General features: G+C 46.8%; 1 protein-coding gene across 1 annotated transcript in view; it reads right to left on the bottom strand.

Moving 5' to 3' along the window:
* ERN1 (endoplasmic reticulum to nucleus signaling 1) overlaps window positions 1-25,871 on the bottom strand; it is a 72,643-nt gene that overhangs the window by 6,522 nt on the left and 40,250 nt on the right. The window contains exons 5-19 of the mRNA XM_063080841.1: window positions 22,381-22,453; window positions 20,482-20,604; window positions 18,645-18,746; window positions 17,488-17,749; window positions 16,089-16,167; window positions 14,881-15,046; window positions 11,216-11,331; window positions 9,831-10,022; window positions 8,195-8,447; window positions 7,252-7,342; window positions 6,841-7,030; window positions 6,019-6,118; window positions 5,329-5,528; window positions 1,803-1,950; window positions 658-785 (exon numbers count right to left, since the gene is read on the bottom strand). Of these exons, the coding sequence (XP_062936911.1) occupies window positions 658-785; window positions 1,803-1,950; window positions 5,329-5,528; window positions 6,019-6,118; window positions 6,841-7,030; window positions 7,252-7,342; window positions 8,195-8,447; window positions 9,831-10,022; window positions 11,216-11,331; window positions 14,881-15,046; window positions 16,089-16,167; window positions 17,488-17,749; window positions 18,645-18,746; window positions 20,482-20,604; window positions 22,381-22,453 (2,223 nt within the window). The remainder of the gene's footprint in view (window positions 1-657; window positions 786-1,802; window positions 1,951-5,328; window positions 5,529-6,018; window positions 6,119-6,840; window positions 7,031-7,251; window positions 7,343-8,194; window positions 8,448-9,830; window positions 10,023-11,215; window positions 11,332-14,880; window positions 15,047-16,088; window positions 16,168-17,487; window positions 17,750-18,644; window positions 18,747-20,481; window positions 20,605-22,380; window positions 22,454-25,871) is intronic.

Genomic DNA, 25,871 nt, shown 5'->3' on the forward strand with positions numbered 1-25,871 from the left:
ATTTATGACACTTGAACAAAAGTATGTAACACCTGAGACTTGCTTCAAAATAATCTGGGGTGGGGAGAAGGTGGAGGTTAATATTTGTTAATATTGAGTCCATATTTGTTGAAGCTGGGGGATGGGTAAAGAGGAGCTCATTGTAGTATTTGTTCTACTTTTGTATATGTTTGGAAATTCCATAATATAAAGATTAAAAATTATGTATGGCACATCCATATGATAGAATACTATACTCATTAAAATTTTAGAACTGTAATATAAAAGTACTTAGAATATTATGTATGGTTGAAAAACAACAAGATACAAAACTGTATACATAGTTTGATCCCAATTACTTTTATATATATGAAGAAAATATATTAAAATGTCAACCACGGTTATTTCCTGGTTATAGGATTAAGAGTCATCTGTTTTATTCTTTATCCTTCTCTATATTTTCAAAATTTGGAAAACATAAAATGAGGATTTTTTTTTTTTTTTTTTTTAAAAGATGACCGGTAAGGGGATCTTAACCCTTGACTGGGTGTTGTCAGCACCACGCTCAGCCAGTGAGCAAACCGGCCATCCCTATATAGGATCCGAACCCGTGGCCTTGGTGTTATCAGTACCACACTCAAAATGAGGATTTTTGATAAGGAAAACAGACATCTTTACCTGAAAGAACTGCAGCTGCTTCTCCAGGCTCCAGAAGAACGGGTGCTTTAGCACGTGCTTTGCTGAGGGGCGTTTCTGAGGATCCATGGCAATCATTTTCTCTATTAATTCACGTGCAATGATGTCTTCTATAAAGGAGGAATATAAACTCATTATTACCAACCCCAAACCACAATGAAATAGCAAAAACTTTAAACATCTGCATACCCTTTGACATAGGAGTCTACTTACAATAACTTATTCCAATAAAATAATAAATACGCACAAAACTTCAGCTAATAAGGAGAGTCTTCACTGCATTGTTTATAAAAAAAGCAACTGGAACTATCCAACATCAGAGGCTCAGGTAAACCCCTACTGTGCCTCCATATACTGACTGGGTGCCATTAAAATGATGTCATGGCTGAATACAGATTGACATGGAGAGATATTCAAGATGGAGTTGGAAATCAAGCATGCTGCAAAACAGTATGAACAATTCCACCTGTGTCTAGGAAAATGGTCAGAATAATACATACAAAGGTATTAATAGCAGTCATTCATTCCTGTATTAAATAGAATTATGAGCCTTTATGCTAATCCATTTTTTCTACAATGAATTAGGAAAAATAGCCCATAAGCAAAACAATAATTAAGTTTAAATTTTTTTCAAAAGGCAGCACTGGGATGTCATGAGCCTATTATAACCCAGGAAACCCCAAAGTCAGGAGGAAATACTTGCTGCACCTGTGCCAGGGGGGTAAGGACAGAGCCTGTCTGTCCCCAGTCTAGCCCAGACTGCACCAACTGACCGCTGGTCCTCACATGAAAGTCCAGTTTATGAAGCACAATTTGTCCCCCCAAATGCCAGAGCAGGAAGGGGCCTCAGATTATTTAACCCTCACATCACAAGCTGGAAAACCAAGGTCCCAAATGGAGCCTTGCCCAGGTCACACAGGTAGTTGGTGACCTGGAGGAACCTCGCAGCTTCTCGGCTTCAGAAGGAGGCACTCCAAGGATAACCCTAGCCACCGTCCACCAGCTTTGGCCCGAGTTGGCAGGGTGCTAAAGCCCTAGGGGTGAGCAACTGGGACAGTAGGGCCTCTGGAGTGCAGAGGTGGCACCAGCCAGCCCCCATGGGCCACTCCCGACCCCAGCTGGCTCACCGTGCTTCTCTGGGTGGAAGCAGTCGAGGCTGTAGGCACCCAGGAGGATGTTAGCCTGCCGCTGCAGGGACTTGCCAAAAGGGTGGTTGCCCTCAGAGATCACGTAGTAAAAGACACAGCCCGCGGAGAAGATGTCCACCGTGTAGGTCTGAAAAGAAACGCAGGTGTGACAGGCCCCGGGCCAGAGTTCTCTTCCTCACTAGCAACCGAGGAGGGGAGGGGTGCCGCTGCTACTTTGCCGCTGCTACTTCCGCCACTGGGAACCTGTCTTGGGAGAATCAGCTGACATACGTGAACGGCCCAGGGCAGCGAGGGGCACCCTGCAGTGCCGTGCGGGGGGTGGGGGTGGGGGGGTCACAGTGGAGGATTTGGGCTTGGGAGCCCACTGCCTGGGCTGCCGGCACTGCCACTTGGCAACTGGAAGCCCTTGGCCACTCTGTGCTTTGGCGTCCTTGCATGTAAGATGAGGACAGTGAAGATATGTTCCTCATGGGGTAGTTGTGAAGGTCAGATGCATCCATATGTGAAAACTGTTACCTAAAACAGCACGTGACCCACAGAAAGTACTCTCCTAGATGTCAGACGTTCTTTACCTGCCCGGCACCAAGTCCTTGAAGGCATGGTGTTCTGTGTGTTTGTGTCCCTGCCTACCCCAGGGCCTACAGAGGTGCTTACACACAGTGGACATCAAAACTTTGCTAATAAGTGAATGAAACAGACTTTGGCTCAAAAACAGCCCAGAAAGAAACTATCTGACAAGTTTCCAAAGAGATTACTTTTTACGTTATCTGATAACACCTTTCACTTATCCTGTGAAATCACTCAGTGTCTATGGATGGGCTTCTTTTCAGAGAAAAGTGCCTGTGTGATTTCCAGCTCATGGTATGTGGGGTGTGACACCGGGTGGCTCCTGAGCACAGCTTGGGTCCCCCCACTGCCTGGCTCCACCATTCAGATTCTCCACCAGATGAAGTAAGCGTCTAGTGAGAGAGAAAGCCAGGGCCTTGTCACCTTCCGCGACAGAGAAAACACACCTTTAACAACATTGCACTTTCATTCAGCCTCACAACAGCCCGTGGGGTGAGCAGAGCAAATGTTACCATCCCCAGAGGAGGGCATGGACAGAGAGGTTCAATGACAAGCTGAGGGTCACTGCTGGATAGTGACAAACAAGGACTAGACTCAGGTCTTCTAATTCCCAAACCTAGTACTCTTTATTCTACCTCATCAGAATTGTTCTTAGGTAGGTGACAGATTCGGGAGAGCAGGAACACGGCCACCACAGTTGCAGCTCTTACTTGATGGCCACTTCCCCTTCTCACCATGTCTCCCAGGCCTTCTGCATCCCCGACCTGCCTCAGTCTCCAGTGGAGTCAGCGCTCAGGCGAGGAGGTGCCTTTCCTGCCTGCCTGGGTCCTACTTAACGCTCTTTCCAAAACTTATTCCTGCCACTTGTTCTTGTAACTTAAATATTCCCTAAGCTGACAAATACAAGTGCCACAAAGTTTGAGGTAAACTGGATCTTGGGAAAGACTCGCTAAAACGGAGTGGCTAGAAAAGTTGTCATGGAATTAGGTGTAGGAGATTTAGCTGTAAGGGACTGCAACTTAAAGAGTTAAAAACTTGGATTCTGCTCTCAAGCCTCTTAGGAAGTGTTTGAAATGCCCAAGTCTCAGTCTAGAAGTCACAGAAGTGGCAATGTGAGTGTGCTTAATGCAAGAAAGAAAATAAACAACTCCAATCACTCAAACCTAAATCTGAAGAGAAGACCTACAGCAAAAGATTTCTATTACTTAAAGAATCATATTACTTACTTTAAGTTACAATAAAATGTTTAAGCTGTGTGTGTATTTTCTTTCGATTCTTCAACGTAACTGACTTTTGTGACTAACTGACCAGCTGCTGGTCCCAGGGAACTGGATAAGAGGGAGTCTACCATTTACCTAATCTGTTCAGGATGGCTGATATCATCCAGGTCTGGATCAGAGAAAGTACAAGGTGAGCTTCTGACCACTTGCTGTGCTAGAAAACAAGGTGCTCAAACACACGTGGGCTCTTACAAACGGACATAGAAGCCAGCCTGAAGGGACTCCCATTGGCCAAATGTGGGACAATCTGAGTATCGAAAGGAGTAAGGGCACACAAACACACAAAAGGCTACAATTGATTTTAACACTATTTTTTAAGTCCTTGAGTGATTAAGAAAAAGAAAGAAAGAATGAAAGAAAGAGATAAAGAAAGAGATAAAGGGAGTAAAAACAAACCTCGTCTGTACAGAAAAATGCCAGCTAACAAATGTAGAAGAATTACCACTGAATTGAGTGCTTAAAAGGATGGCCAATAGTTGCTAAACCACTGGACGGATGTTGGTAAACAGGATGTTCACACTTCACCAAAGTATCACCCGCACATCACTTACTAACAATAAAGGGAGAAATGAACCTTCACAGTTCAGAGGTCAGTTGAGACAGGAGATCCAAGTTAACATCCCTAATATGGGTCCAGCAATAACGGTACAACAGTACAATAATAATGGTACAATCCACTATCACATGCCTCCTGATGTAGTGACCTGTGATCTATTCTTGCCCAAAACATTTAACTTGAATCTAATCAAGCCTCTAGACCTAACTTCTAGTTCGTAGGAAATACAAGGTATAGAGATAAACGTCAAATGCCGTCAAAAGGAAACAGTCAAATAAATCCAGAATGGGGCATTCTATCAACAACTGTCCAGATCCTTCAAAATGTCCATATCATGGAATAAAACAGGGGGCAAGACTTTAAATTTAAAAAGATATAAATCAAATCCAACACAAGACTCTTGTTTGGGTACTGGTACACAAAACCCAGCTCTATAAAAGACATTTGGGGAACAACTGGGGAAATTTGAATATGACTGAGTATTAGCTGATGTGATGGAAACAGTACTAGTTGTTCAGGTGGGATAATGGTCTGGTGGGTAGGAAGTAGAACGTACTTGTTCTTAGCACACGTGTGCTGAAGCAGTCAGGGGTGAAGGGCGGGACGCCTGCTGCTTATAGTCAAAAGGTTCAGCAATAGGCCCATAGGGAAAGATAAAACAAATGTGGCTAAAGCATTAACAAATGTTGACTCTAGGGGAGGTACACAGGTATTTACTACAACATTTTTCCAATTTTCTGTAAGTGTAAAAATTCTCAAAATACAAAAAGTTGGGAACAAAAACAAACACATTTTAAAAATACTGAAAACTGGAGGTTTGCTCATTTTATGCAAGTCCTGATTTCCCAGTTTTCCAAAATAAAAAAGGGATCAAAGTGACTGGAAGGGTAGGCGGAAAAAAGTAGGCAACAGCCAACATTCACACCTTTCACTCATCTGAACATGAGACTCTGCAGGAAGTTCCCACAGCAGCTCCATGTGAAAGGAAGTCATTCTGCGGCTACGTATGCCCCAGCCCCCAACCTTGAGTTTGCAGGTTCTTACTCCTGAGGACACAGTAATCTAGTTCCACAGCTTTCAAAGGATCATGCCCATTACTCACAGGGTTCTCCTTGCAGTCTTCACTTAGCATCTCCGGAGCAATCCAGCCTTCTGTGCCAGGCACCCCAGAACGGCGGCTGAAGCTGTGCCTGCCCACTGCCAGCTTCTTGCAGAGGCCAAAGTCAGAGATCATGGCCTTGATCCTGCCATGGGCATTGGGCATGGAGAGGAGAATGTTGTGGGGCTTCAGGTCTCTGTGAACTGATAGAGAACTGCACATGAGTCCATGGCCGAGCAAGCCCAGGCCTCCTACAATGGGAGTGCATCCTTGCCAGACTCCCGTTATACCTGCTGTCACCTCTAAAGGTTCTGGTTTTCTAAAATTCCTCCTTGAGAACAGAACTGAGGCTACCAAAGGTGGGAAGGATGGAAGAAGGTTGGGGATTAGTGAGAGATTGAGAAAGGGCCACAAAAATGATTACATTGTAATTGTCCTGATTTGAGCACACAGGTAATTGATATTCCATGCTGTACCCCACACATATGTACAATCATGTTTCAATAAAAAATAAGATTCCTTCTCAAATTCTTCTTATACAACTTGTGAAAAGATCACCTAACCACCCCCTCCACCCCTTGCACACCAGTAATGTAGCAAAGAGCTTAAACAGAGGCAAAGCCAACCTGAGCCAGGTGACCACCCCACCTCCCCATCCCCGGGCCCTTGGCCTGGTGCAGGGCAGCCTCTCACCAATGTTGAGGGAGTGCAGGTGGGCCAGGCCTGAGGTGGTCTGCTGTAGCAAGGTGATGGGCTCCAGGCCGAGGTGGGCAAAGTCCTTCTGCTCCACGTACTGCAAGAGACATGATAGCAAGGTCATGGCACACAGCCCTTAGGACTTGGCCCCTCAGCTCATTTTCTTTGATCCTATTTTAACAAAGAAATGGTAAGTTTTACTGACAACAGCCTATCCAAATCTATATTTTCCAATAGAACTCCTAAAGTCACAGACTGACTTAAATAAAAGAAAAGTCCAATTTACTAATTTACAATGAGAAAGGCAAGGCAAGAAACTCAAGTTCACTGCCTCATTTAGGTAAGCCTACAAGGGAATCCAAATGATCCTGAAATAGTTTCATAGTGAGCCTGGAAACTGAGCAAAAGGAGTTTGCTGGATGACCTTAAAGCCTGGAGTCATCACCCAGCATCCCCCGAGCCCACACAAGCCACAACCAGAGATGGAAAGAACTGACCAGGTTTCCTGAGGCAAAGAGGGACAGACATGCCAGCAGCTGCCAAAGACTGCCTGGCAATGCTGACGGGAGCACACCGTTATACTTGGGGTGTTTTGTGTTTGTCGTTAAATGAGCATATACAGGTGTCCAAATGCATCACACTGTACCTTTAAAATGAGTACATCTCATTATAACTTCAATAAAGGCAACAAAATGAAAAAAAAAAAACCCAGAAAAGTGGCAGTCCCTAAGACCACACCCAAGTTGGCGGGGGAAGGCCACTGCTGTGGCCATGGCACTGCTGTCAGTAACCCCGGACACCCCAAGCCAGCTGGCCCACCTCTTGCAAGGTGGCTGCGCACAGTTCGATGGCAATGTACTGGAACTGCCGGTCCCTCTCCGTGCAGAAGTAACGGATCACGTTTGGGTGCTCGTCTGACTCTCGCAGCAGCTGGACCTCACGGTCTGCGAAGCTAAAACACTCAGGGAGGATCCTCTTCACGGCCACATCGCGGTTGTCAAACATGCCCCTGAGGGACAAGGAGCGGGAGTGTTTGCTAAGTGCAAGTTGGTGACGCAGTGGCCACCTCATGAGCCTCACAGTGCAGAGGGCCCTGGCTGGCCGCCAGGAAGCCCCGGGGTCATCACTCCTCTCCGTGCCTGAGCTTCCAGGAGCTTGGCACTCGGCCTGCAACCCGACGGGCACTCATGCCCCAGGAGGCGAGGGCACGGGCCTGGCTGGTCCACTCACCGGTACACAATGGTGCCCTCAGCTCCGTGACCCAGGACGTCTTTGGGACAAAATGAAATTTTCCCAACTATCACCATGCAGGTTTCCTCATCTGGGACAAAAGACAAAAATGAAAAGGCCATTTTAAACAGATATCACCTGTAGAGGCTTGGGGCTAAAATGGCTACCAGCTTCCTGAGCTCAGATTAAGAGATGGGATTTAAGAGGCTCTACATGCCCAGAATCCCGGCCGGCAAGAGCTGGCTGGGCCCACTCCCCATTTATGCCCAAGGCCGCCTCTTCCCCCTGCCCTCTGTTTCTGCCTTTACGTTATTGAAGGAATGCATGTCTCAAAACCTTCCTGAAGACAGGGATTCCCTATAGCATTTTATCTATTTATATATATTTACTTACATATAATTAGAACTATTTCATGGTCAATAAAAAAAGGATCCACCTCAAAGATGTGCACCTGAAACATTCAGGCAGAGGCGGCAGACATGTAAAATGAGGAGACAGCTAGGGACCTGGACTCTGAGATCCCTGCACTGGCTCTGTCAATGCCCTCAGAATATCACCCTGATGACCAGCTGAGCCGACTCCCAGAGAGGAAAGCGGACCGACAGCTGCACTTGCACAAATGGCTACTGGCTGGCCTTGGGGATTCTCTGAAGCCCCCGGGCAGTTTGCCTCTGGCCAGCAGCAATTCCCAGTCCTTATGGAGAAAGATGCAGGAGGGCAGGGTGGCCCCTGGAAGGCCTTCTGAAGGGGAGGTGCCATGGGATGGGGCAGAAGCCCACCCCACAGAGACCCACAGAGTGAGAGTTAGGGGAGAACACGGTGAGCACTCGGGACAGGTACTTTGTAATCTCACGGAGACTCCAGGAAGGACATGGTGCTTTATAGCTCTCAGGTGGTGTTTGAGTAAAAGATAAAATAGCAGCAAAGTGGTGACTGGCTTTACCCTCGTCATCCTGCTCCAGGGACGGGCTTGTGCCAGCCTTAGAGGCAGAGTGGAGTGAGTGGTTGGAGGCTCGGGGGGACATGCTGGGGCTGCTGGTGCCTGAGCTCTCCGAGTACGGTCCAGATGTGTCCAAGAGCTCGGTGTCTGGAGTCGCATCTCCAGCTGGATGGAAGGGCAGCTGCTGCTGTTGCAGGAGCTGGATTTTCTCCAGTTCCTTCTGGAACTGCTGGTGCTGCTGCTGCTGATGCATGCTCTGGGAAGAGAAAGCTATGTCCAGGCAAGTGTAGCCGTTCCAGCAGGGAAACAAGCAGCTGGGAAGGGAGAGGCCCCAATGGCAGAGGAAGCAGGTATACTTTATGTGACCTCCTCAGGGCAGAAAGAGAACAGTGAGAAGGCTTGTGCAGGCAGAACCGATTCAGTGACTGGCCAGATAGACCCTTCCCAATACAGCTCACTCCCCAATTCTGGAAGGGCCTGGCAGGGGCTGAATGGCCACCAGGGGGCCCCAGAGGAGCGACTGTGCCCTAGGCAGAGGGAGTTCCTTTCAACTCTAAAATTCTGTGACTTTATGAAAGTCTGGGAGATGTTGCAAAGTGAAAACACACAGGAAGAATGGCTACTGTGGTGGAGAGTATTGTGGGTACGGGGCGAGCCCCAGGCTTTCTGTCCACTACAGCTCCCAGCTAGATAGAGCCTAGTGTGCAGTGGGCCAGGGGCAGAGGGGCAGAGGTGGCAGCTGTGGCAGAGAGGGTGGAGCTGGCCAAGGTCCTGCCCTCCCATTTCATCACACCACCTTCCCTGCACCTACACTCCTCTTGGATATTTGGAAAGGTTCATCCTGTCATCATCTGAAGTGGCAGCAATCTGTGATTGTGACTACCCATGCATGGGAGGTTGACTCAAGGGACTGGTGTGTAGCCAACAACCCACCGGGGAGTTTTCTACTTTCTCTTCCTCTTAACCTTGGGTTGAAGTCCTGGAAATGCCATCTACTAGCTGATTACTCTTAGCTTCTCAGGGTCTAGTTTCTTCTTTTGTGCGTAGGGGATAAGTAATAATGACCTCATAGGACTGTGCGAGGTAAAAATAAAACAATCAGGAGAACACATTTCACCAATGGAAAGTGCCATGAAGGTGCTTCACAGGACATGAGCTTCCTGAGCACGCGGGGCCTAAGGTGATAACATTCCAAAGCTTTGAGCAACTTGTCGAGGGAATATTCCCCTAGAATAGTTGATTCCACCCACAACGTACTCGACTGTGCAGTGTTAGCTCACTTATTTCCATCTAGGAAGCCACACAGGGCTGATCTAACAGACAGTTTTTAAGAGAGGAAAGACTTCCATCTATTAATCCCATTCTTCCAAAAGAAAATACAGTTAACTATTCAAAACAATCTGAAAGCAAGGTTTAGAAATCAGCTTTTACAGCCTGTTACTTGAAAAACACTAAGGTGTAGGTACAAAATTATCCTCTTCTGAGAAGCTACTGTCTCTTTCATTGCCATGTTTTTGAAGAAAAGCAAATATTGACTTTTCAATGTGAAGAGAAACATGTTAGCTGTTTTTGTCTGGAGGTGACAGGCAGAGAAGGTCAGAAACATGCAGGAGGGCCGAGGGCAGGGGCCGAGCGTTACCAAGGGGTAGGTGATGATGAAGGCCACCCAGCCGATGAGCAGGAAGGTGCTCAGAATGATGGTGGCCACGTCCTTGAGCATGGAGTCCACGGGGGCCTCGGGCTTGGCAGGTGCATGAGCAAACTTCTCCCCCACCCCCTGGGACACGGTGGTAGGCGCGTTTTCCGAAGTCTGGTCAACCAGGTTGATAACCTTGTGTGGGAGAAGAGTCACTACGTCACTGCAAAATTTCTAGCCTGGTTAGACGAGGTGAACAGCCAAGACACTGTGCCCTGGAATCTGAAAGTTCCATCCTTTTCCTTTGTTTCTGGATAAAGTCTAAATCTCTCAAGTGCTTTTGTTGTCTGTGGTCCCTGCATCCCATCTTCTGACCTTACCCCTGTCCCAGGCACTTTCTCCATCTCACTGACCTCCATGGCAGGGCCTCAGGAGTTTCCAAGCACAAATGACTCATGAAGGCTTCAGACAACCCTCTCCCCCCTTGCCGGCCATGCTCAGACCCTCCTGCAGGGCTGACCCCCAGCCCTCTCCACCTGCTCTGTGCCCAGAAGGCTGACTCGTACAGGCTGGAGTGATGGGCTCCCCGGCCCTCTGGTTTCTGATTGGGTGAGGGCAGCAGGGAGCAGTAGCAGATGAGACAGAGGGAGGAAACGGTGGCGTTCCGTGGGGCCTCCGCATCCCTTCACGCAAGTCTCGGCTCCTGGGCTGGGCCCCTTTTCACACCCTCCGCTCTGGCTTCAGGCCAACATGTGCTACTAGAACCCCTGGTACTGTCCACATCTGTGTGAACAGTCCTGCTGCTGAACTCCCCACAAATCACCTAATTAGGCGGCCATCTGTGCCCAGCAGAAACCACGAGCAGGCACACCCTGCGCCCCAGGGCGGTGGCAGGGCAGCCTGTGTCAGCTCCCGCCAGGGCAGGCCGCCCTGCTACCTCAGCCTCTGTGCTCCAGGCGCCCCGGGCCCCCGCCAGACCAAGAGGCCAAACCAGGCCACTTTCAACTCCCATCCTGCTCATCAGCTCGACTCCTCCATCAGGCTTGCTTGAGGTTTGGTAACATGGTTCCTCCCCCCCGCCACCCCGTGAGCTCTTGTTCCGCTGCTCCCTTCTGGTGGCTGCGGATCCAGGATCCAGTCAGGCCGCCTCCGCACGGCCGGCATTGCTCCACTTCCAGGCCTTCACCTGCGCTGCCCTCTTCCCCCGTGCCCTCCAGCTCTCCAAGCAGGCCACGTCCTGCCCGTCTGTCCAGGCCTGGCTCGGTCCTGCTGCCTTTCCTGGTGCGCTCCTCTTCCCTCCTCGACAGACTGCGAGCGCTAAAGGCAAAGTCTACCTTGTCCCCAACAGCGCGTGAGCAGCCACCAGTCGACTTCATCCCCACACTCACCTCCTCAAAGCTCTTCTCCGAATCAGCAGGAATCACATTTTCCCGATGTTTCGGCAGATTGTTGGGAAATCTCTCCAGCATCTTGGTAGACGCAGACAGTGGGGTTTCGTGGTGTCCTATGACAGGAAACAAGACCTTTAATGAGAACAGTTTCCTAAGCAGTGGTAGCACTCGACACTGAACGCAGGCAAGAGCCACTACCCACTGAGGTCCACGAAGCAAGCCCTCACATCTACCAGGTTACAGAGACTGAGAGGTCGTTACATCCAAACAGGAACCTTTCATTGAAACAGAAATTTTATTACTTGTTGGCAGAAGATAGTAATGAGGAACAGTGTCCGTGTCACGAGAGGGATTGGGATGTGTGGGATGCATTTAGGGGCAAGACCTGTGTGGTCGCCTGTGTCCCATCACAGGTGAAGCATGATGAAGCTTCATAAGAAGTTGAAGGAATTCTACTTTCAATGCTTTCCCCTATAATGTTACTGCACTAAGGCTACTGAATTCCCATCTCAGTATTTAAATTGCTGGCGTGGAGTTTTATTCTTTCTCTTGGAAGTAGTGACTTATTCGTAAGAGGGCAATAGGAGTTATTTGTAGATGGATGGGGGGTGGAGGGGAATCACCGCTCTCTCGACTGTGCATTCACTGTTCTCTACACAATGATCTCATGACTACCCAGTATTCATTACACATTTATTGAGCACCTGTTGTGTGCAAATTACCATAAGAGACACAAAGTTGACTGAAATAAGGAACCGGGATTTGACACGGTTTGATAATCCATTTAGCTCTAAAATTAAATGATGTCACAAACTGCCCAGAAGAGCAGGGCCACTTTCGCATGACAGGCCATCAGACCTTCCTTCTCTCACTGTGATCAGATCTCACCTGGATCCAGGTCTTTCTCACCTGTGATCACCCTATGATCTTCCACTATTCCCCAAATTTAGCAAAGATTTTATGACATGCATACCAAGATGAAAACAAACAAGGTTCAAGCTATGTATGTTTCTTGATCTGGAAAAACCCTCTTTAATTCCCCATCTAGGGTCAGTTCTCTATCTACAACCCAGCATTGTTCTTTAAGGGAAACCCACTTTTGTTCTGAACCACCACTAGTTTTCCTTGTCTGCCAAGGTGCTCTGAGACATGCTTTCTTTGGAGCAGGATTCCCCATGTGTGATCTGCCCATTGCAGACCCCTGAATCAGATTTGCTGATGGGGGCCAGAAATCTGAATTGTGGGTATCTGCGGGTAACTGAGGATCATTTACAAGAGACCTATGGTCTAAGAGAGATGGATTGTCCTTCCACATGCCACCTAGTGCTGCAGTATCCTGCCTGCCTCCCTACCCCCAACACTCACTCTAGTGCTGAGTCCTACCCATCTGGTAGGACACCTGTCATGAGACTGCTATAGAAATCATCAGCCTGAATCTCCACTCTTCCTCCTGTTGTCCTTCTTATAAATAGCTGGGCTTTCAATAATATCATGCTCCACACTTTGAACCAATCATTCTACAAATTTAATCATGAGATCCCTAAGCATTTTTGTACAAATAGTAACTGGTCTTAGTGATTTTTCATCTATCATCATCAATTAGGTCCAGACTGCAAAGCAAAAAGTACATGGTTAGGCCCTGCCCAGGGACTACGTACACCTCTTTGACCAAGCTCCAGGTGATGCTGAGAGCAGCCCAGGTCCAGACCCTGTACTGGGGCAACCCATAGACCACACCTCTCAAGCTAATCAGACCCATTTTATTTTCAAGATTAATGTTAGCATGGGATATCTTTAACGTCTTCTACGAAAACCAAATCAAAGACATATTTGGACATAAAAAGCATATCCTTTTACCTGTGGCTCTAGTCTACAGGAAGATCGTCAAATAGTCTCAATGCCTTATTTAAAAATGACTACCTTTGGAGTTCCTCAAACAGGACTTCAGAATTGTGGGAGTCTTACTTAATTACTTCTTTTTTTTTTTGTGACCGGTAAGGGGATCGCAACCCTCCCGCGCTCAGCCAGTGAGCACACCGGCCATCCCCACATAGGATCCGAACCCGGGGCGGGAGCACTGCTGCGCTCCCAGCACCGAACTCTCCCGAGTGAGCCACGGGGTCAGCCCTTGATTACTTCTTTATACTTGTTGGGTTTCCCAGTTTTCTTATTTGAACAACCTTTCCATTTAAAAGGATCTCATTTTATAACTCCTGGGATTCACTTCTTAACTAAGTGGTTTATATAACCCTTAACTGGCACATAACACTGAGGAGTCTTGTAATTTTTTTTTTTTTTTTTTAAAGATGACCGATAAGGGGATCTTAACCCTTGACTTGGTGTTGTCACCACCACGTTCAGCCAGTGAGCAAACTGGCCATCCCTATATAGGGTCTGAACCTGTGGGCTTGGTGTTATCAGCACCGCACTCTTCCCAGTGAGCCACAGGCTGGCCCTAGTCTTATAATTTTAATGGTTTCTGCTCACCATGGGCCCATTTATGCATGCTTCCCAAATTACTTCTATTAAAAAAAAAAACAAAAAACCCTTTTTGTCATCTCCTTTGCCCATAATTTGGTAAAAATAATCAAAATAAAAATGGCTATGAGAAATCAACCTACAAAGGGAACGATTAGGGCTCGAGTACACCCAGTTTCCTCTCGGCAACACCTGGTTACATGCATCCCCATCCAGACCCCACTGCCTGGCAGATGCTGCTGCTTCCTGGGCCCCACCCTCTATTCCAGAGCCCCAGCCCTGACATCCTCCTGTCCTACAGCAGTCAGCGTAAGCAGCTGGGGAGAAGGAGGAGGAGAAGAACCTCACCAGCCCCTGGGTGCTTGGGCATCCCTCCTGTCCTCCCACCCCGTCCCCACTGGGGCTCATCCTACCTCGCAGGGGTGGGAGGCAGCAGAATGGGGGTGGGGGGGCAGATAGGATTCAAGATAACTCAGTCCTGCTCCAATCACTCAGGACACTTGCCAGAGACACAGCTCCTCTCACCTCCACCTTCGTCTGTCTGTCATACTCACTACCTTCAGACACCTCTTATCTCTTTGGCTGACAGGGTCTCCAATTCAACCCCCAGCTATTAGTGGTGGGAAGAGAAAAGAAAAAAAGGACCTCCCCCACATGCCTGGGAGAACACTGCCCTAGACCCAAGTCCAGCTCCCGACTCTTCATACTCTCAATCCCTCCTGGCCTTCAACCCTCTCCCCCCCAAACCCTCACCCTCACCCCCATGTCCATATGAATTCCAAGTAAACTCTTCCATAGAAATAGTCTATGTTTTAACTACAAAATGGAAATAACAAGGGTATCTACCTCACACAGGGTCACTGTGAGGAATAAGAAAATTTATTCTAAAGTGCTTAGTGCCAATTCCTAGCACATAATAGACCTTCAATGTGTCAGATAATGACACAAAATTTACCTCATTCAGTACCTGAGTTTTGGAACATTAAACCATTTTTGGGAAATGAGTCGGTAACACCACTACCCTGTTTATTTTCCTTAGGGGTAGAAATGTTCCAAGGTCTAAAGGACCAACTTGGAAATGAACTGAGCACAGGCCATTCAGAGGTGACTGGCAGGGCTGGCTCCTGCCCACCAGGAGGCAGCATGCTGTCACCCATGGCTGCTGCTAGAGAGGCTGACTCTACCTATCAGAAGCCAGTAGTTCCTCAAGTCGTTGAGGTTGTTCTTCCCCTTGAGTCCAGGGTCGAACTTGAGGTCCGTGCTGGGGGTGATCACACACTCTCCTTTGTCCCCAATGGTGACACCATCAGTCTGGGGGCCTTCCAGCAAAGGAAGCGTGCTGCCGCGGGGCTGTGGAGACAGGGCTGCAGTGAGGCCAGGAGCCCTCGTGGGACAGTGGGTTCAGCAGGTCCTGCAACACACCTTCCCAGCGACAGGCCCAAGCTGCGAGGGAACGGCTGTGCCTCAGGTGAGCGGTTTCTAGTGAGGGGCTGGTGCAGGACAGTCAGAGCAAGACACAAAGACCCCGATGGGGCACGAGAAGCTCCTTCATCAGGACATGACACTGCTGCACTGACATCTTTCATAGGACAGCTTGCAGATTCTTCTGACTGGGTGCCAGGGAACAGGAAGGGTGTGTGTACGGAACTCCAATGAGCAGGTCTCAGTGAAGGCGCATGAGTGGCTATCTACTAGTCATAACGGGGCAACGAGTGGCATTGGCCAAGGTGCCAGCCCAGGTACTGCTGGGGCCACAGCAGAGGCAGCCACTGCCCTGCTTGCAGCAGCAGCCTGCCAGCTCCCCGGGAGGACAAGGGACAGCCACAGCCCAAACGCTGTAAGGATCAAGGTGAGCGACCAGGATCATGACGCCTCAGACACTGAGAGTTCAAGGCAGGCTGGTGAGACCGAGGCGGCCCGAGCAGTCACGAAAGGATGGAAAGGAATGAGGGGGAAGAGGAAGAAGGAGGGGCATTTGAGTGTGCAGAGCAGCCTGAAGAAAGCTCGGCAGAGAGATGAACAGTGAACTTTTACAAATCAGGGAGAAGGTACGCTTGACTGGACTGTAATTTCCATGGAGAAACTAACAGTGTGGTGGAAGGGCGTCGTGGGACTGGAGTGAGGACGGCCCCGAACTCCAGGCTTGAGAGTTTAGATTTGAGTGTGAAGGCAGAGGGGAGTACCAGAGCTTTCTAGGCTTCAAGAAATTCTTCATCAAGTATCTCTCTTTCAAAGTAGAAAATGGAATGTGCAGAGACTGCTTTTGAGGATTTAAGATCAGTGTTGTGCATTCTTAACCAACAGACATTCATGTATAATTCAGTCATTCTTTGCTAAAATGGAACAGGAGCAGTTAGGAGGCTGCATCTATGAGCCCCCAGAGTGGACTTACCACGACAGCGACACCTTCATGCACCATGGAGGGGGAGGCGTAGAGGCTGGTAGAGTATTTCCCAACATACAGGGTGGGCCTAGGAGAAAAACAGATACATGCATTCCAAAGTCATGTAATTTCTGGATCCCACAGAAGGGGACTTTTTGGAGAGAAGAATCATAGACCCAAATAATACCACCCACAGGAATAGCCCCATTAACCCCCAGGCACGGGGGAAATCAGCAGGGGTGTGAAGGCAGGAGAGCTACCCTGGACTTCAGGCCCCAGCTGTCACTCATCGCCTAGAGAAATAGGACAAACCACCCAACAGCAAGCCCCGGTTTCCTCATCTGCAAAATGGCAGGGCCAGAACAGACCATGCCCATGACAGCCTGCAGAAAGGACCGTGCCCATGACAGCCTGCAGAAAGGACCATGCCCATGACAGCCTGCAGAAAGGACCACGTCCAGTGACCATCCAGGAGACCAAGTGTTTAGCAGCCACCAAAGCTGCTCAGAAGACCCTCACCCTGACACTTTCACACCGAATCACCACTGTTCTTCCTTGTGCTTTTAAAGGATTCCACAATTCTACAGAAGCCCTGGAAGACAGCCAGCTACTCTACTCCGGGTGCCTAGAGCAAAAGGGATGTGTAAGAAATTCCAGACTGAGGCTTCTGGTCCCCCAGCTGTGTGGTCTGTCTCTGTCTGGGGCATTGAGGAGGCGATTATGGCTTTGACGGTGGTGTCAGCGTGAAAACGGCAAGAGCTGCACCTCCAGACCCTTCTGGTTACTCTGAATGGCCCACGTGGGATAGTTCAGCTACCAAAAGATCTCAACCTCTCTCAACCAATAGCTTACATTTGAACGGTGTTTTACAATTTAGACAACACTTTCATGCACATCATCCTATTTGATCTTCCCCACTCCTCTGTAAACTGGGAAACTGAGGTTCGGCAAGGTTAAGTGACTTAGTGACAGGCTATGAACAGGTGGGGACGGAGAACACTCTGTCAGTGCTGAGTCTTGGACACTCACACTGTAACACGTTTTTCTGATTTTTAAGATAAATGTAATAAAAATTTAGAAAATATGGAAAGTTAAAAAAATTAATCTCTTGTATTCCTACTGCCTGAGATATATCCGAAGCTGTATTATAATTATACTGACAGCTTCTTTCCTATCCTTACTCGTGACTTTTATTTAATATTCAAGAACTCTGAAGTGTCAAGGGTTGCCCCCCAGTTCTTATATTCTGAGGTTTCCAAATGACCCAATCTTGGCTCTTGACACTCCTCATGGCTTCAGAGATGTCCGCCCTAACCCCTGGTCTCCAGGGTTGGGTATGGGACGCTGCAGCAGTGCCACAACGCCAGGGCCACAGCTGCCCTCTCCTGGTCTGAGTTCCCCAACTCACATCAGCTTGCTCTTGGCCTCCGTCTCCTTGGGGAACGGGTACTTCCACTTGGTGATGCGTCCCACCTCCCCAGACATGAAGGTCAGATAGCGCAGGGTCTCCACAGCAACGTTGATATGCATCACCTTCCTCAGACCCTCCCGCTGCCAGACATAAAAGGCCACCACAGGGGAGGCATAGTTTTGGATCCACAGGACGTCCCCAGATTCACTGTCCACAGTCACCACCAGCCCATCACCATTGGACACAAAGTGGGACATCTCTGTACAAATCAAACAAACAAAACTTGTCAAATCTCACCCTGTCTTGCAACCACATCCTCTACTCTCTGGGCAAGCTGCAGTCTCTCAGCTCGAGGAAACAAGACTTCTGGAGCATTCTCAGATTCCCTCTGAGCAATTTCACTTGTTTCCAATGAACTCACTCAGGCTCTACAATATCAAGACACTGAGAGATGCCTGGCTTATAAACGTTAAGTAGGATCACTCTCCCAGGGCAATTTACTTGATGATGTTCTTTAGCATTGTGTTCAGTAAGTGAGAATAAATATTGAGGAGGAAGGAGCCAATGGAAATGCCTATCAACATGGCATTTTATAGCAAAACATATCAATCAAGCTGCAAGTTAGACCTGAACCACTGACACTGCCCACATCCAACCCACAATGGAGTACTCAGAGACAAACAAAAATATTCTAGGTCCTAGACCAGAAAAGTCAGAGTCAGACTTTCAGATACCAATGTTATGATGGCAAAATTGGCTTTTAGTTTTGATTTGAATTGGGGGAATGTTAACTATAGAAATGACTATGGGATGAACCACATTTATAGAGTGGCCTTTTCAATGGGGTTGTTAGTGTCATGATGATTCTTAATTCTGCTTTCCATGGGCTTGGAGTAAATTCCTTCTGTGACACACAGGGACTTAACAAGGTGTGCCCTCCCCTGTCTCTGGCTAAACTCACTGCCGTTTTACTTCAGTTCCTCTCCAGACTTCTCACCTATGCCCTTGCCACTTTGACCTGAGTAAATACCTGAGTATTTACTATGAACTCATGGAAAGTCCAGAATCTGATGACAAAAGGTGTCTTAAAAAAAAATCCAACTTTCTGGATTGATTCCACATAGGTACTGAGAAGCCCAGCTAGGAGCACTTACTGTAGTCCATGTCGTCCTCGGGCAGTGAGGCTGCATAGTCAAAGTAGGTGGCGTTCCACCGGAGCTCTCGGGTTTTGGTGTCATACATAGTGATGGTGTATTCTGGAGAACACAGACCAGTCCATTACCAAGGAGGGGCTGTGATGCCTACTGAATTGTTGACCTTATCTAATTACAACAAACAAATCCTCCCTAAATTACATGTCCAAAAGTCCAGGCTATCCAAGTGGAGAGAGAAAAACCACATGTAAGGGAACTGGAATCTCAGACACATGAGTGAACCTGGCCAACAGCATGCGGAGCAGAGACAAGCCATCCCCACTGTGCCCTCGAACTCACAACTCACAGGATGGAGAGCGATATAACAGTTGTTTTTAGCCACTAAGTTTTAGGGCGGTTTATTATACAGCAATAGACAGCTGATACTAGAAATTGGTATCTAGAAGTGGAATGGTGCCATCACAAAAACCTAAAACATGTGGCACTGACTTTGGGACCGGCTGGTGGAGGCTGGAAGGATGACAAGACTGTTAGTGGAGACTTGAAACAGCAACGAGGAACTGCTACTGAAAGCTGAAAAGGGGCAACCCAGCTTATGAACTTCTGTAGTGGCGACACAATCAGTAAGACTACTGCTTGGAGTGACTGGAAGACAGGAAAAATACCTAATGGACTCGAGGATCTGGCTAAGTTTTCCAGGCAGGAGGCAGAAAATGTCAAATGGTTTCTCTTAGCTTCGTATGATATGCTGCAAGACAAGTGAGCTAAAGAAGAAGCCATTCAGTTTTCAAGCAAAATACAGATGAAATATAAATGGTCCAGGACTGACTCTGCAGCTGGAAAATTCTCAATGTAAAAAATGGTCTCAGGGTGAAGAACAAATCAAGGGTGAGGTTGTAAGACACCTCTCTGAGACTTCAGAAAGATTTAAGGTGATGCATCATAGACCCTCTGCTAGATAAGACGGGTTCTAAGAATCATGAGAGAGTTGTCCCATAGCACTCTCACATTCCAAAGCAGAGTGATTTGTGGGTATGGCTTTTATTTAATGAAGTAGACTGTAATCTGCCACATGGGAAACCCACAAAGTTTTTAAAGGAGTGATATCAACATGAACTAAAAGGATCAGAGACAGTCATGATGAGAAAAATGGCTTCTAGATCCCCAACTTTCAATGGACATGGAACAGACTGAGAAAGCTACAAAACTAGCCATTTCTTATGGGAAAGAAAGGACTTCTCAGAGGGCAGAACCAAGAGCCACTGGGAACAGTATATTAAGGATCCAATACCAGAGGGCAAAACTGGGCTCTAATGAAGGAATATTCTCTGCCCCCAGAGTAGGGGAAGCTGAAAACCTGGACAGGGTGGGAGCTGTGAGGCTAGGGAAGAGGCTTCACAGGGAAGGGAACTTTTGAGCAGAGCTGTGAAAAAAGAGAGGACATTTGCCAGATAGGCAAAAACAGGCATACCTGTGGACAGAGACACACTGCTATGAGTCTTTAAAAATAGCACTGCTATTCTGGGAACTGCAGGTAGTTCATCTGGATTGGAAAACATTAAATGAGGGGGATGTAGGGAGGGGTGAGGTGAGAGAGGTGGCAGCTGCTTCACAAAGGCTTTGTGAGCCGTGGTGCAGTTTGGACTATGTCCCTTGGGCAACGGGGGGGGCCATTGAAGGGTCTTATAAAGGGGAATGATGGATTAGACCTGTGTTTGGAAAGCAGCTCTGGCCACCTCCTAGAGAATGAAGCCAGGAGGCAGAAACTAGTCGGGGAGATTCTTCAGATCCTTTCTGGAAACAGGCAGGTTGTAGACAACAAAGGTTCATTTCTTACCTGTTCGCCCAAGATACAGAAGAGAGGTTGATGGGCAGAGACTGTCTGCAAAGGCTGATGACAAAGTCTGCTGCTTCTCCCCGGTCAGGAGGTCGATAACATACCAAATGTCCTGCTTTTTACCTGAACGGTCACAAGAATACACTGTCAGTTACACCAATCCTATATGGAAAAAAACATCGCTGCCAAGCTAACAGCCCAAGATGTTCTCTGTGCTGAGAGACAGGCCTGAAATTCTTAGGATGTTGAAGACATTTCTATGATGCTCTGAAGGTGACAGTGTAGATGGTAATGTGAAGATAATAAAACTTCTTGGGCCACTGGGTCATATGATAATAACCTAATCATGTTATTAAAATTTCTCCAAACCTTATAACCTAAGTATAGTAAAAAGTTCTCCAAACTTTCAAGTTAGATTTTATTGCTTTGATCAGTGGCCAAACCCCTTGCCTCAGTCAGCTGATTAAAAGATATGAACAGGTGGACATAATAGGCAAACCACACTATTAGGAAAACTCTAAGTGCATGTGTCTATGGCATACACAGCAGAGCATCCTGGTGATGGTGAGCCACTGTGGGTCCCACGCATGATCTGAAGGTCAGCATACCCACTGTCATACGTGTATTTCTGTTTTGTAAGGTGTGGCCTCTGATCGTTTGCATGTTCTGAACTTATTAGAAAAGTTCCCTATTTCCAGGGACTCTTTGAAACAGAATATTGAGATACAGGGGAAGGTCACGGGACATTAGGATTTGCTAAGCTACACTTAGTCCTAACAGACGTAGTATACAAGCTTATTCCACAAGTGTGCAGCTTGTCCATGGATGATAATTCTGTTCTCAATGATTAAATATTACTATGAAAAAGATCTGACGATAGAGTGAAAACGTCACCACATGGCTGTAACCATGATCCCTTTCACCTGGCGTGACATACATCTGGTTACTTCAAGGCCCATTACAGTCTGCACAACCCAGCCACTTCTTTAATGGATGTATTGGGCAACTACCATGCTCTTACACATGCTTAATGAACTCACTTAAGGGGGCACCACATGAAGATGATGGAAACAATACCCTAAGCAGACCAGAAGTGAGGAACCACCAGCAAAAGCTGATGGATGGATGGGCCCGGAGGAGAAAGAGCCTGTGCTGATTACTTCTTCTGAATCCCTAGGCTGGGGGTTCCTCATTCTGAAGGTGTGGAAGGATGCAAATTCCCACAAAAAACTTAAGATCTGGCCGCAGGTGACACCCAGCAATACACATAAAGCTCCCAAGGCATGAATAGGCAAGAAGCATTTCCAGTTCCTCAAAAAGAAAGCTGCTGCATAAACGCAAGCTTTTATTAGTGCTATGATTTCAAGATAAATACAGCTTTACTTGGTGTTACAAATGCATTTTTATTGGCATTTTGGCAGCAACAGTAAAAGAAAAGCAGGTGATCTGATGCTTTGAAAGCTGTGACCCCATAGATATGAAGGCAGCTTATCTAGGCAAGCTGCTAAGTGCTGTTTCTATAGGATATTCTGATAGCAGGAAATACTAAGCAAGCCCTGTAATTCACAGGTAGAGCCTGGCTTCCTCTTTTTGGCTCAGACTAACATATTTACTTCAAATTTCATACAGTTAGTGCTGGGTGTGTTGCAATCTTGAAATAGCAGGAGTAGGTCAACACAACAGCTAAAAGCTTGATAAATGAGTAACCATATTAATGGGGGGAACCCTTTCTTAATTGGTCAGCTGACCCTGGCACGAAGAGCACCCGCAGCACAGCCTTGGCAGGAAAGGTCTTTCCCGGAAGGGTTAGCAAGAAGGTAGCGCCACCCCTCTCTCTCGACTGCCAGATTCTGAGACTCACTGTCGAAAAGTTACAAGTTTAGGTGTTGAAACTCCTACCCATGTACAGAATTCCATCTGAACTCCGGCAAGGGGATGCCTGTACCAACTCTGGGATAGTAAAGGGAAGTTTCTAAAAAAAGAAAAAGAAAAAGTAAGTCAATCAAGTCTTATGCAATTATTACAATTTTACTGGGCAGTCTGCTTCTGTTACCCAATTCTGCTAAAAAGAGAGAAGCACTTAGCAGATGGGAATTTTCCTAATTCCAAGGAGAAGAGGCTCGCATGTCCACTTCCTGCAAGCCCTGGGCTCCCAGGTCCTTGAGCTCTGTAAACACTAACTCCTTTACTTGAGGCCACGATGCGGAGACCGCCCCCCGCCCCGCCACTGACCCAAGGTCTCCTGTCCACAGCACTTCCTGAGGGCGACACAAACCTTTTCTGGAAAGATTTACACAAATGTGGAGAGTTACACATTCTTTGAAATTCTAAGGATGGGAGAAAATTTTCTCCTGTCTTGGAAAAGTGACCCAGAGATGGCTAACAAGTAGAATGACAGTGCTTTTTAGAGTAGGCTGGAGCCATGAGACTAATGGTGAAGAAAGGCCACCTGGGCACCAAGCTTGAGCTTCGAGGGAAAGGAGGCATCATCATTACATGCGCAATAAAAGGGTTTGAGGTGGAAAAAGAAGTTTCGATGTTTTCTTCAGTAAATAATCCTCTACTGAAAAACAGAAGAAAATCTGAGACTTCTGGTTATAAAAGGGAAGTTATGGTAGGTGCCAGGAAAAGATACTCCTAAGAATCCAAATGTTTCAACTGCATTTCATCATAAAACTGATTCTTCTGAGTTTACAGCTGACATCTGATGAGTTCTTCTGGTTGATGTTCGTTTCAGTAGACTTTATTTTTGGAACATTCTGTGTTCTCGAAACTGTTCTATAGATACCTTCTTTATAAGAAACTCCACTTTGTCACCTTTTTCTCTAAAAAAGAAAGGATTTCTCTTTAGCTTTAATAAACATAACTTTAAATACTAATCAGTAACTTTGATTTTCCCATCATTGTAACACTTAAGCCTTAGAAAGGGAAAAATGATACAGAGAGGCTGTAATGACTGGGGTTTTGCCAGATGTTTCTGAGAATCAGAGGGTCAGTGCAAGTCTTCCAGTCTGCAGTCCTGTAGTCTCTGCTGAGCACTGCTACAGGTGTCCCGATTCAAGGCCCAAGCTAGGAACCACATCGTTTCTGGAGCTGCTAAACCGCAGCACAGGAAGGAGCACAAGATACTGGTTAAGAGCATCCTTTGGAAATCAGACCTCTTTAAGTCCCAACTCCAACACTGAGAGCTTCGGTGTGCACTTCTCCAGGCTCAGTCTCCACACCTCTGAAATGAGGATTACACCTGTGGAGCTGCTGAGAGGTTCAGAAGAGATGACTTCTACAAATCACTCAACAGTTTATGGCAAATGAAGTGTTTAAGAATGGAGTCTGCACTGATGTGGAGAGAGTCACTGAAGGTGAAGTCCACCTGGCTCTATACAGGGTTGCCCTTCTCCCATCTGTTTCAGTCACAGGTCTTCATAACATAATTTTAAAATACCCAAATAAGAGCTCACAATCCACTTTGGGTCCACACTGGTGGTTCTCATCCTTGACTGCACATTAGAATCACTTGGAGGCTTTTAAAACTGTATAGTGAACGGTAATATACGAACCAAAAAGCACTCGTCATCACACAGCTCAGTTAATGTTTGCAATGTGAATGCACCCGGGTCACCAGCAACCAGGCGAAGGAACATTTCCAGCACTCTGAAGGCCCCTCTTGGCCCCCTTTCTAGCCTTAACTCTCCAAGGTAACTATTATCCTAACCTCAAAACAGCATAGACTAGTTTTTCCTGTTTTTGAGTTTTACATAAATGAATCATTCGGTGTGTAGCCTTTTTTGTTTCATGTTTTGCTCAACATTACATTCATGAGTTTCATCCACGTTGTGTAGAGTCACAGACTGTTAGTTCTCATTGCTGTGGAGTATTCTACTTTGTGACTATTCCATCATTTATTTATCCATTCTACTGCTGATGCTATTTGGTTAGTTTCTACTTTTTGGTTACTGTAAATAGTGCTTCAGTACATTTGGGTATATGTCCTTTGGTGAATACATACATGTATTTATGTTGGGTATAGAACCTGGGAAGGCACTGAGGTCATAAGGACTTTAGCACATACTGCCAAACAGTTTTCCAAACCAGTTGTACCAACCTTCACTTTCACCAGCAGTGGGTGAGAGTTCCAGTTGCTCCACATCCCCAACAACATATTTTCTTTTTCTATTTTTCTCATTTTAGCGATTCAGGTGAGTAGTGGTATGACATACCGGATAGTAGTATGGCACTGTGATTTTATTCTGTGTTTCCCTAACGACTAATAAAGCTGAGTGACCATTTGGATATCCTCTTCTGCCATTTTTCTATTGGATTGTCTTCTGTTAATGATCCATAGGAGGGCCGGCCCGTGGCTCACTCGGGAGAGTGCGGTGCTGATAACACCAAGGCCACGGGTTCGGATCCCATATAGGGATGGCCGGTTCGCTCACTGGCTGAGCGTGGTGCTGACAACACCAAGTCAAGGGTTAAGATCCCCTTACCGGTCATCTTTAAAAAAAAAAAAAAAAAAAAATGATCCATAGGAGTTTTTCATATATTCTAAATATGAATCCCTTGATGCATATGCACTGCAAATATGTATGTGCACTGCAAATACTTTATGGCTGCCTCTCTCAATGAAGAAAAGTTCTTAATTTTAATATGATCAATATATCAACTTTTTCCTAAATTTATGGTTAACTTATTTTTTTTGTATCCTATTTAAGAAATCTTTACCTACTCCAAAGTCATGAAGATGTTCCACTATTTTTCTTCTTAAAGCTTTATTATTCTGTGTTTCACATTCAGATATATAATCTATCTGGAACTGACTTTTGTGGGTATGGTGGGGAGCAGGAGCCAAGATTTTTTTTCCTATATGGATATCGCAATTGATCTATTCCATTTATTGAAAAGACCATCCTTCCCCAATGCACTGCAGTGTCATCTTTGTCATAAATCAGGTGACTGTATATGTGGGCCTGTTTCTAAATTCTCTTATCTGGGAAGCTTTTTTTTTTTTTGTCCTTTTTGTGACCGGTAAGGGGATCACAACCCTTGGCATGGTGTCGCCCGCACCGCGCTCAGCCAGTGAGTGCACCGGCCATCCCTATATAGGATCCGAACCCGTGGCAGGAGCACTGCTGTGCTCCCAAGCACTGCACTCTCCTGAGTGCACCACGGGGCCGGCCCATCTGGGAAGCTTTTTAAAAATCCTGATGACTTAGATCAATTAAATTGGGACCTTCTGGGACTGGGACCTAGACTCAGTATTTTTTAGAGTTCCCCAGGTTATTACTATGTGTAGCTAAGGCTGAAAACCACTAGTCTAGATTCTCAAATGGAGATGAGGATGCACTATCACATGCCTCCCCTAAGGAGGCATCTGATGGGGGTCTGAGGGT

Source organism: Cynocephalus volans, chromosome 16 (genome assembly GCF_027409185.1).
Source record: "Cynocephalus volans isolate mCynVol1 chromosome 16, mCynVol1.pri, whole genome shotgun sequence".
Taxonomy (NCBI): domain Eukaryota; kingdom Metazoa; phylum Chordata; class Mammalia; order Dermoptera; family Cynocephalidae; genus Cynocephalus; species Cynocephalus volans.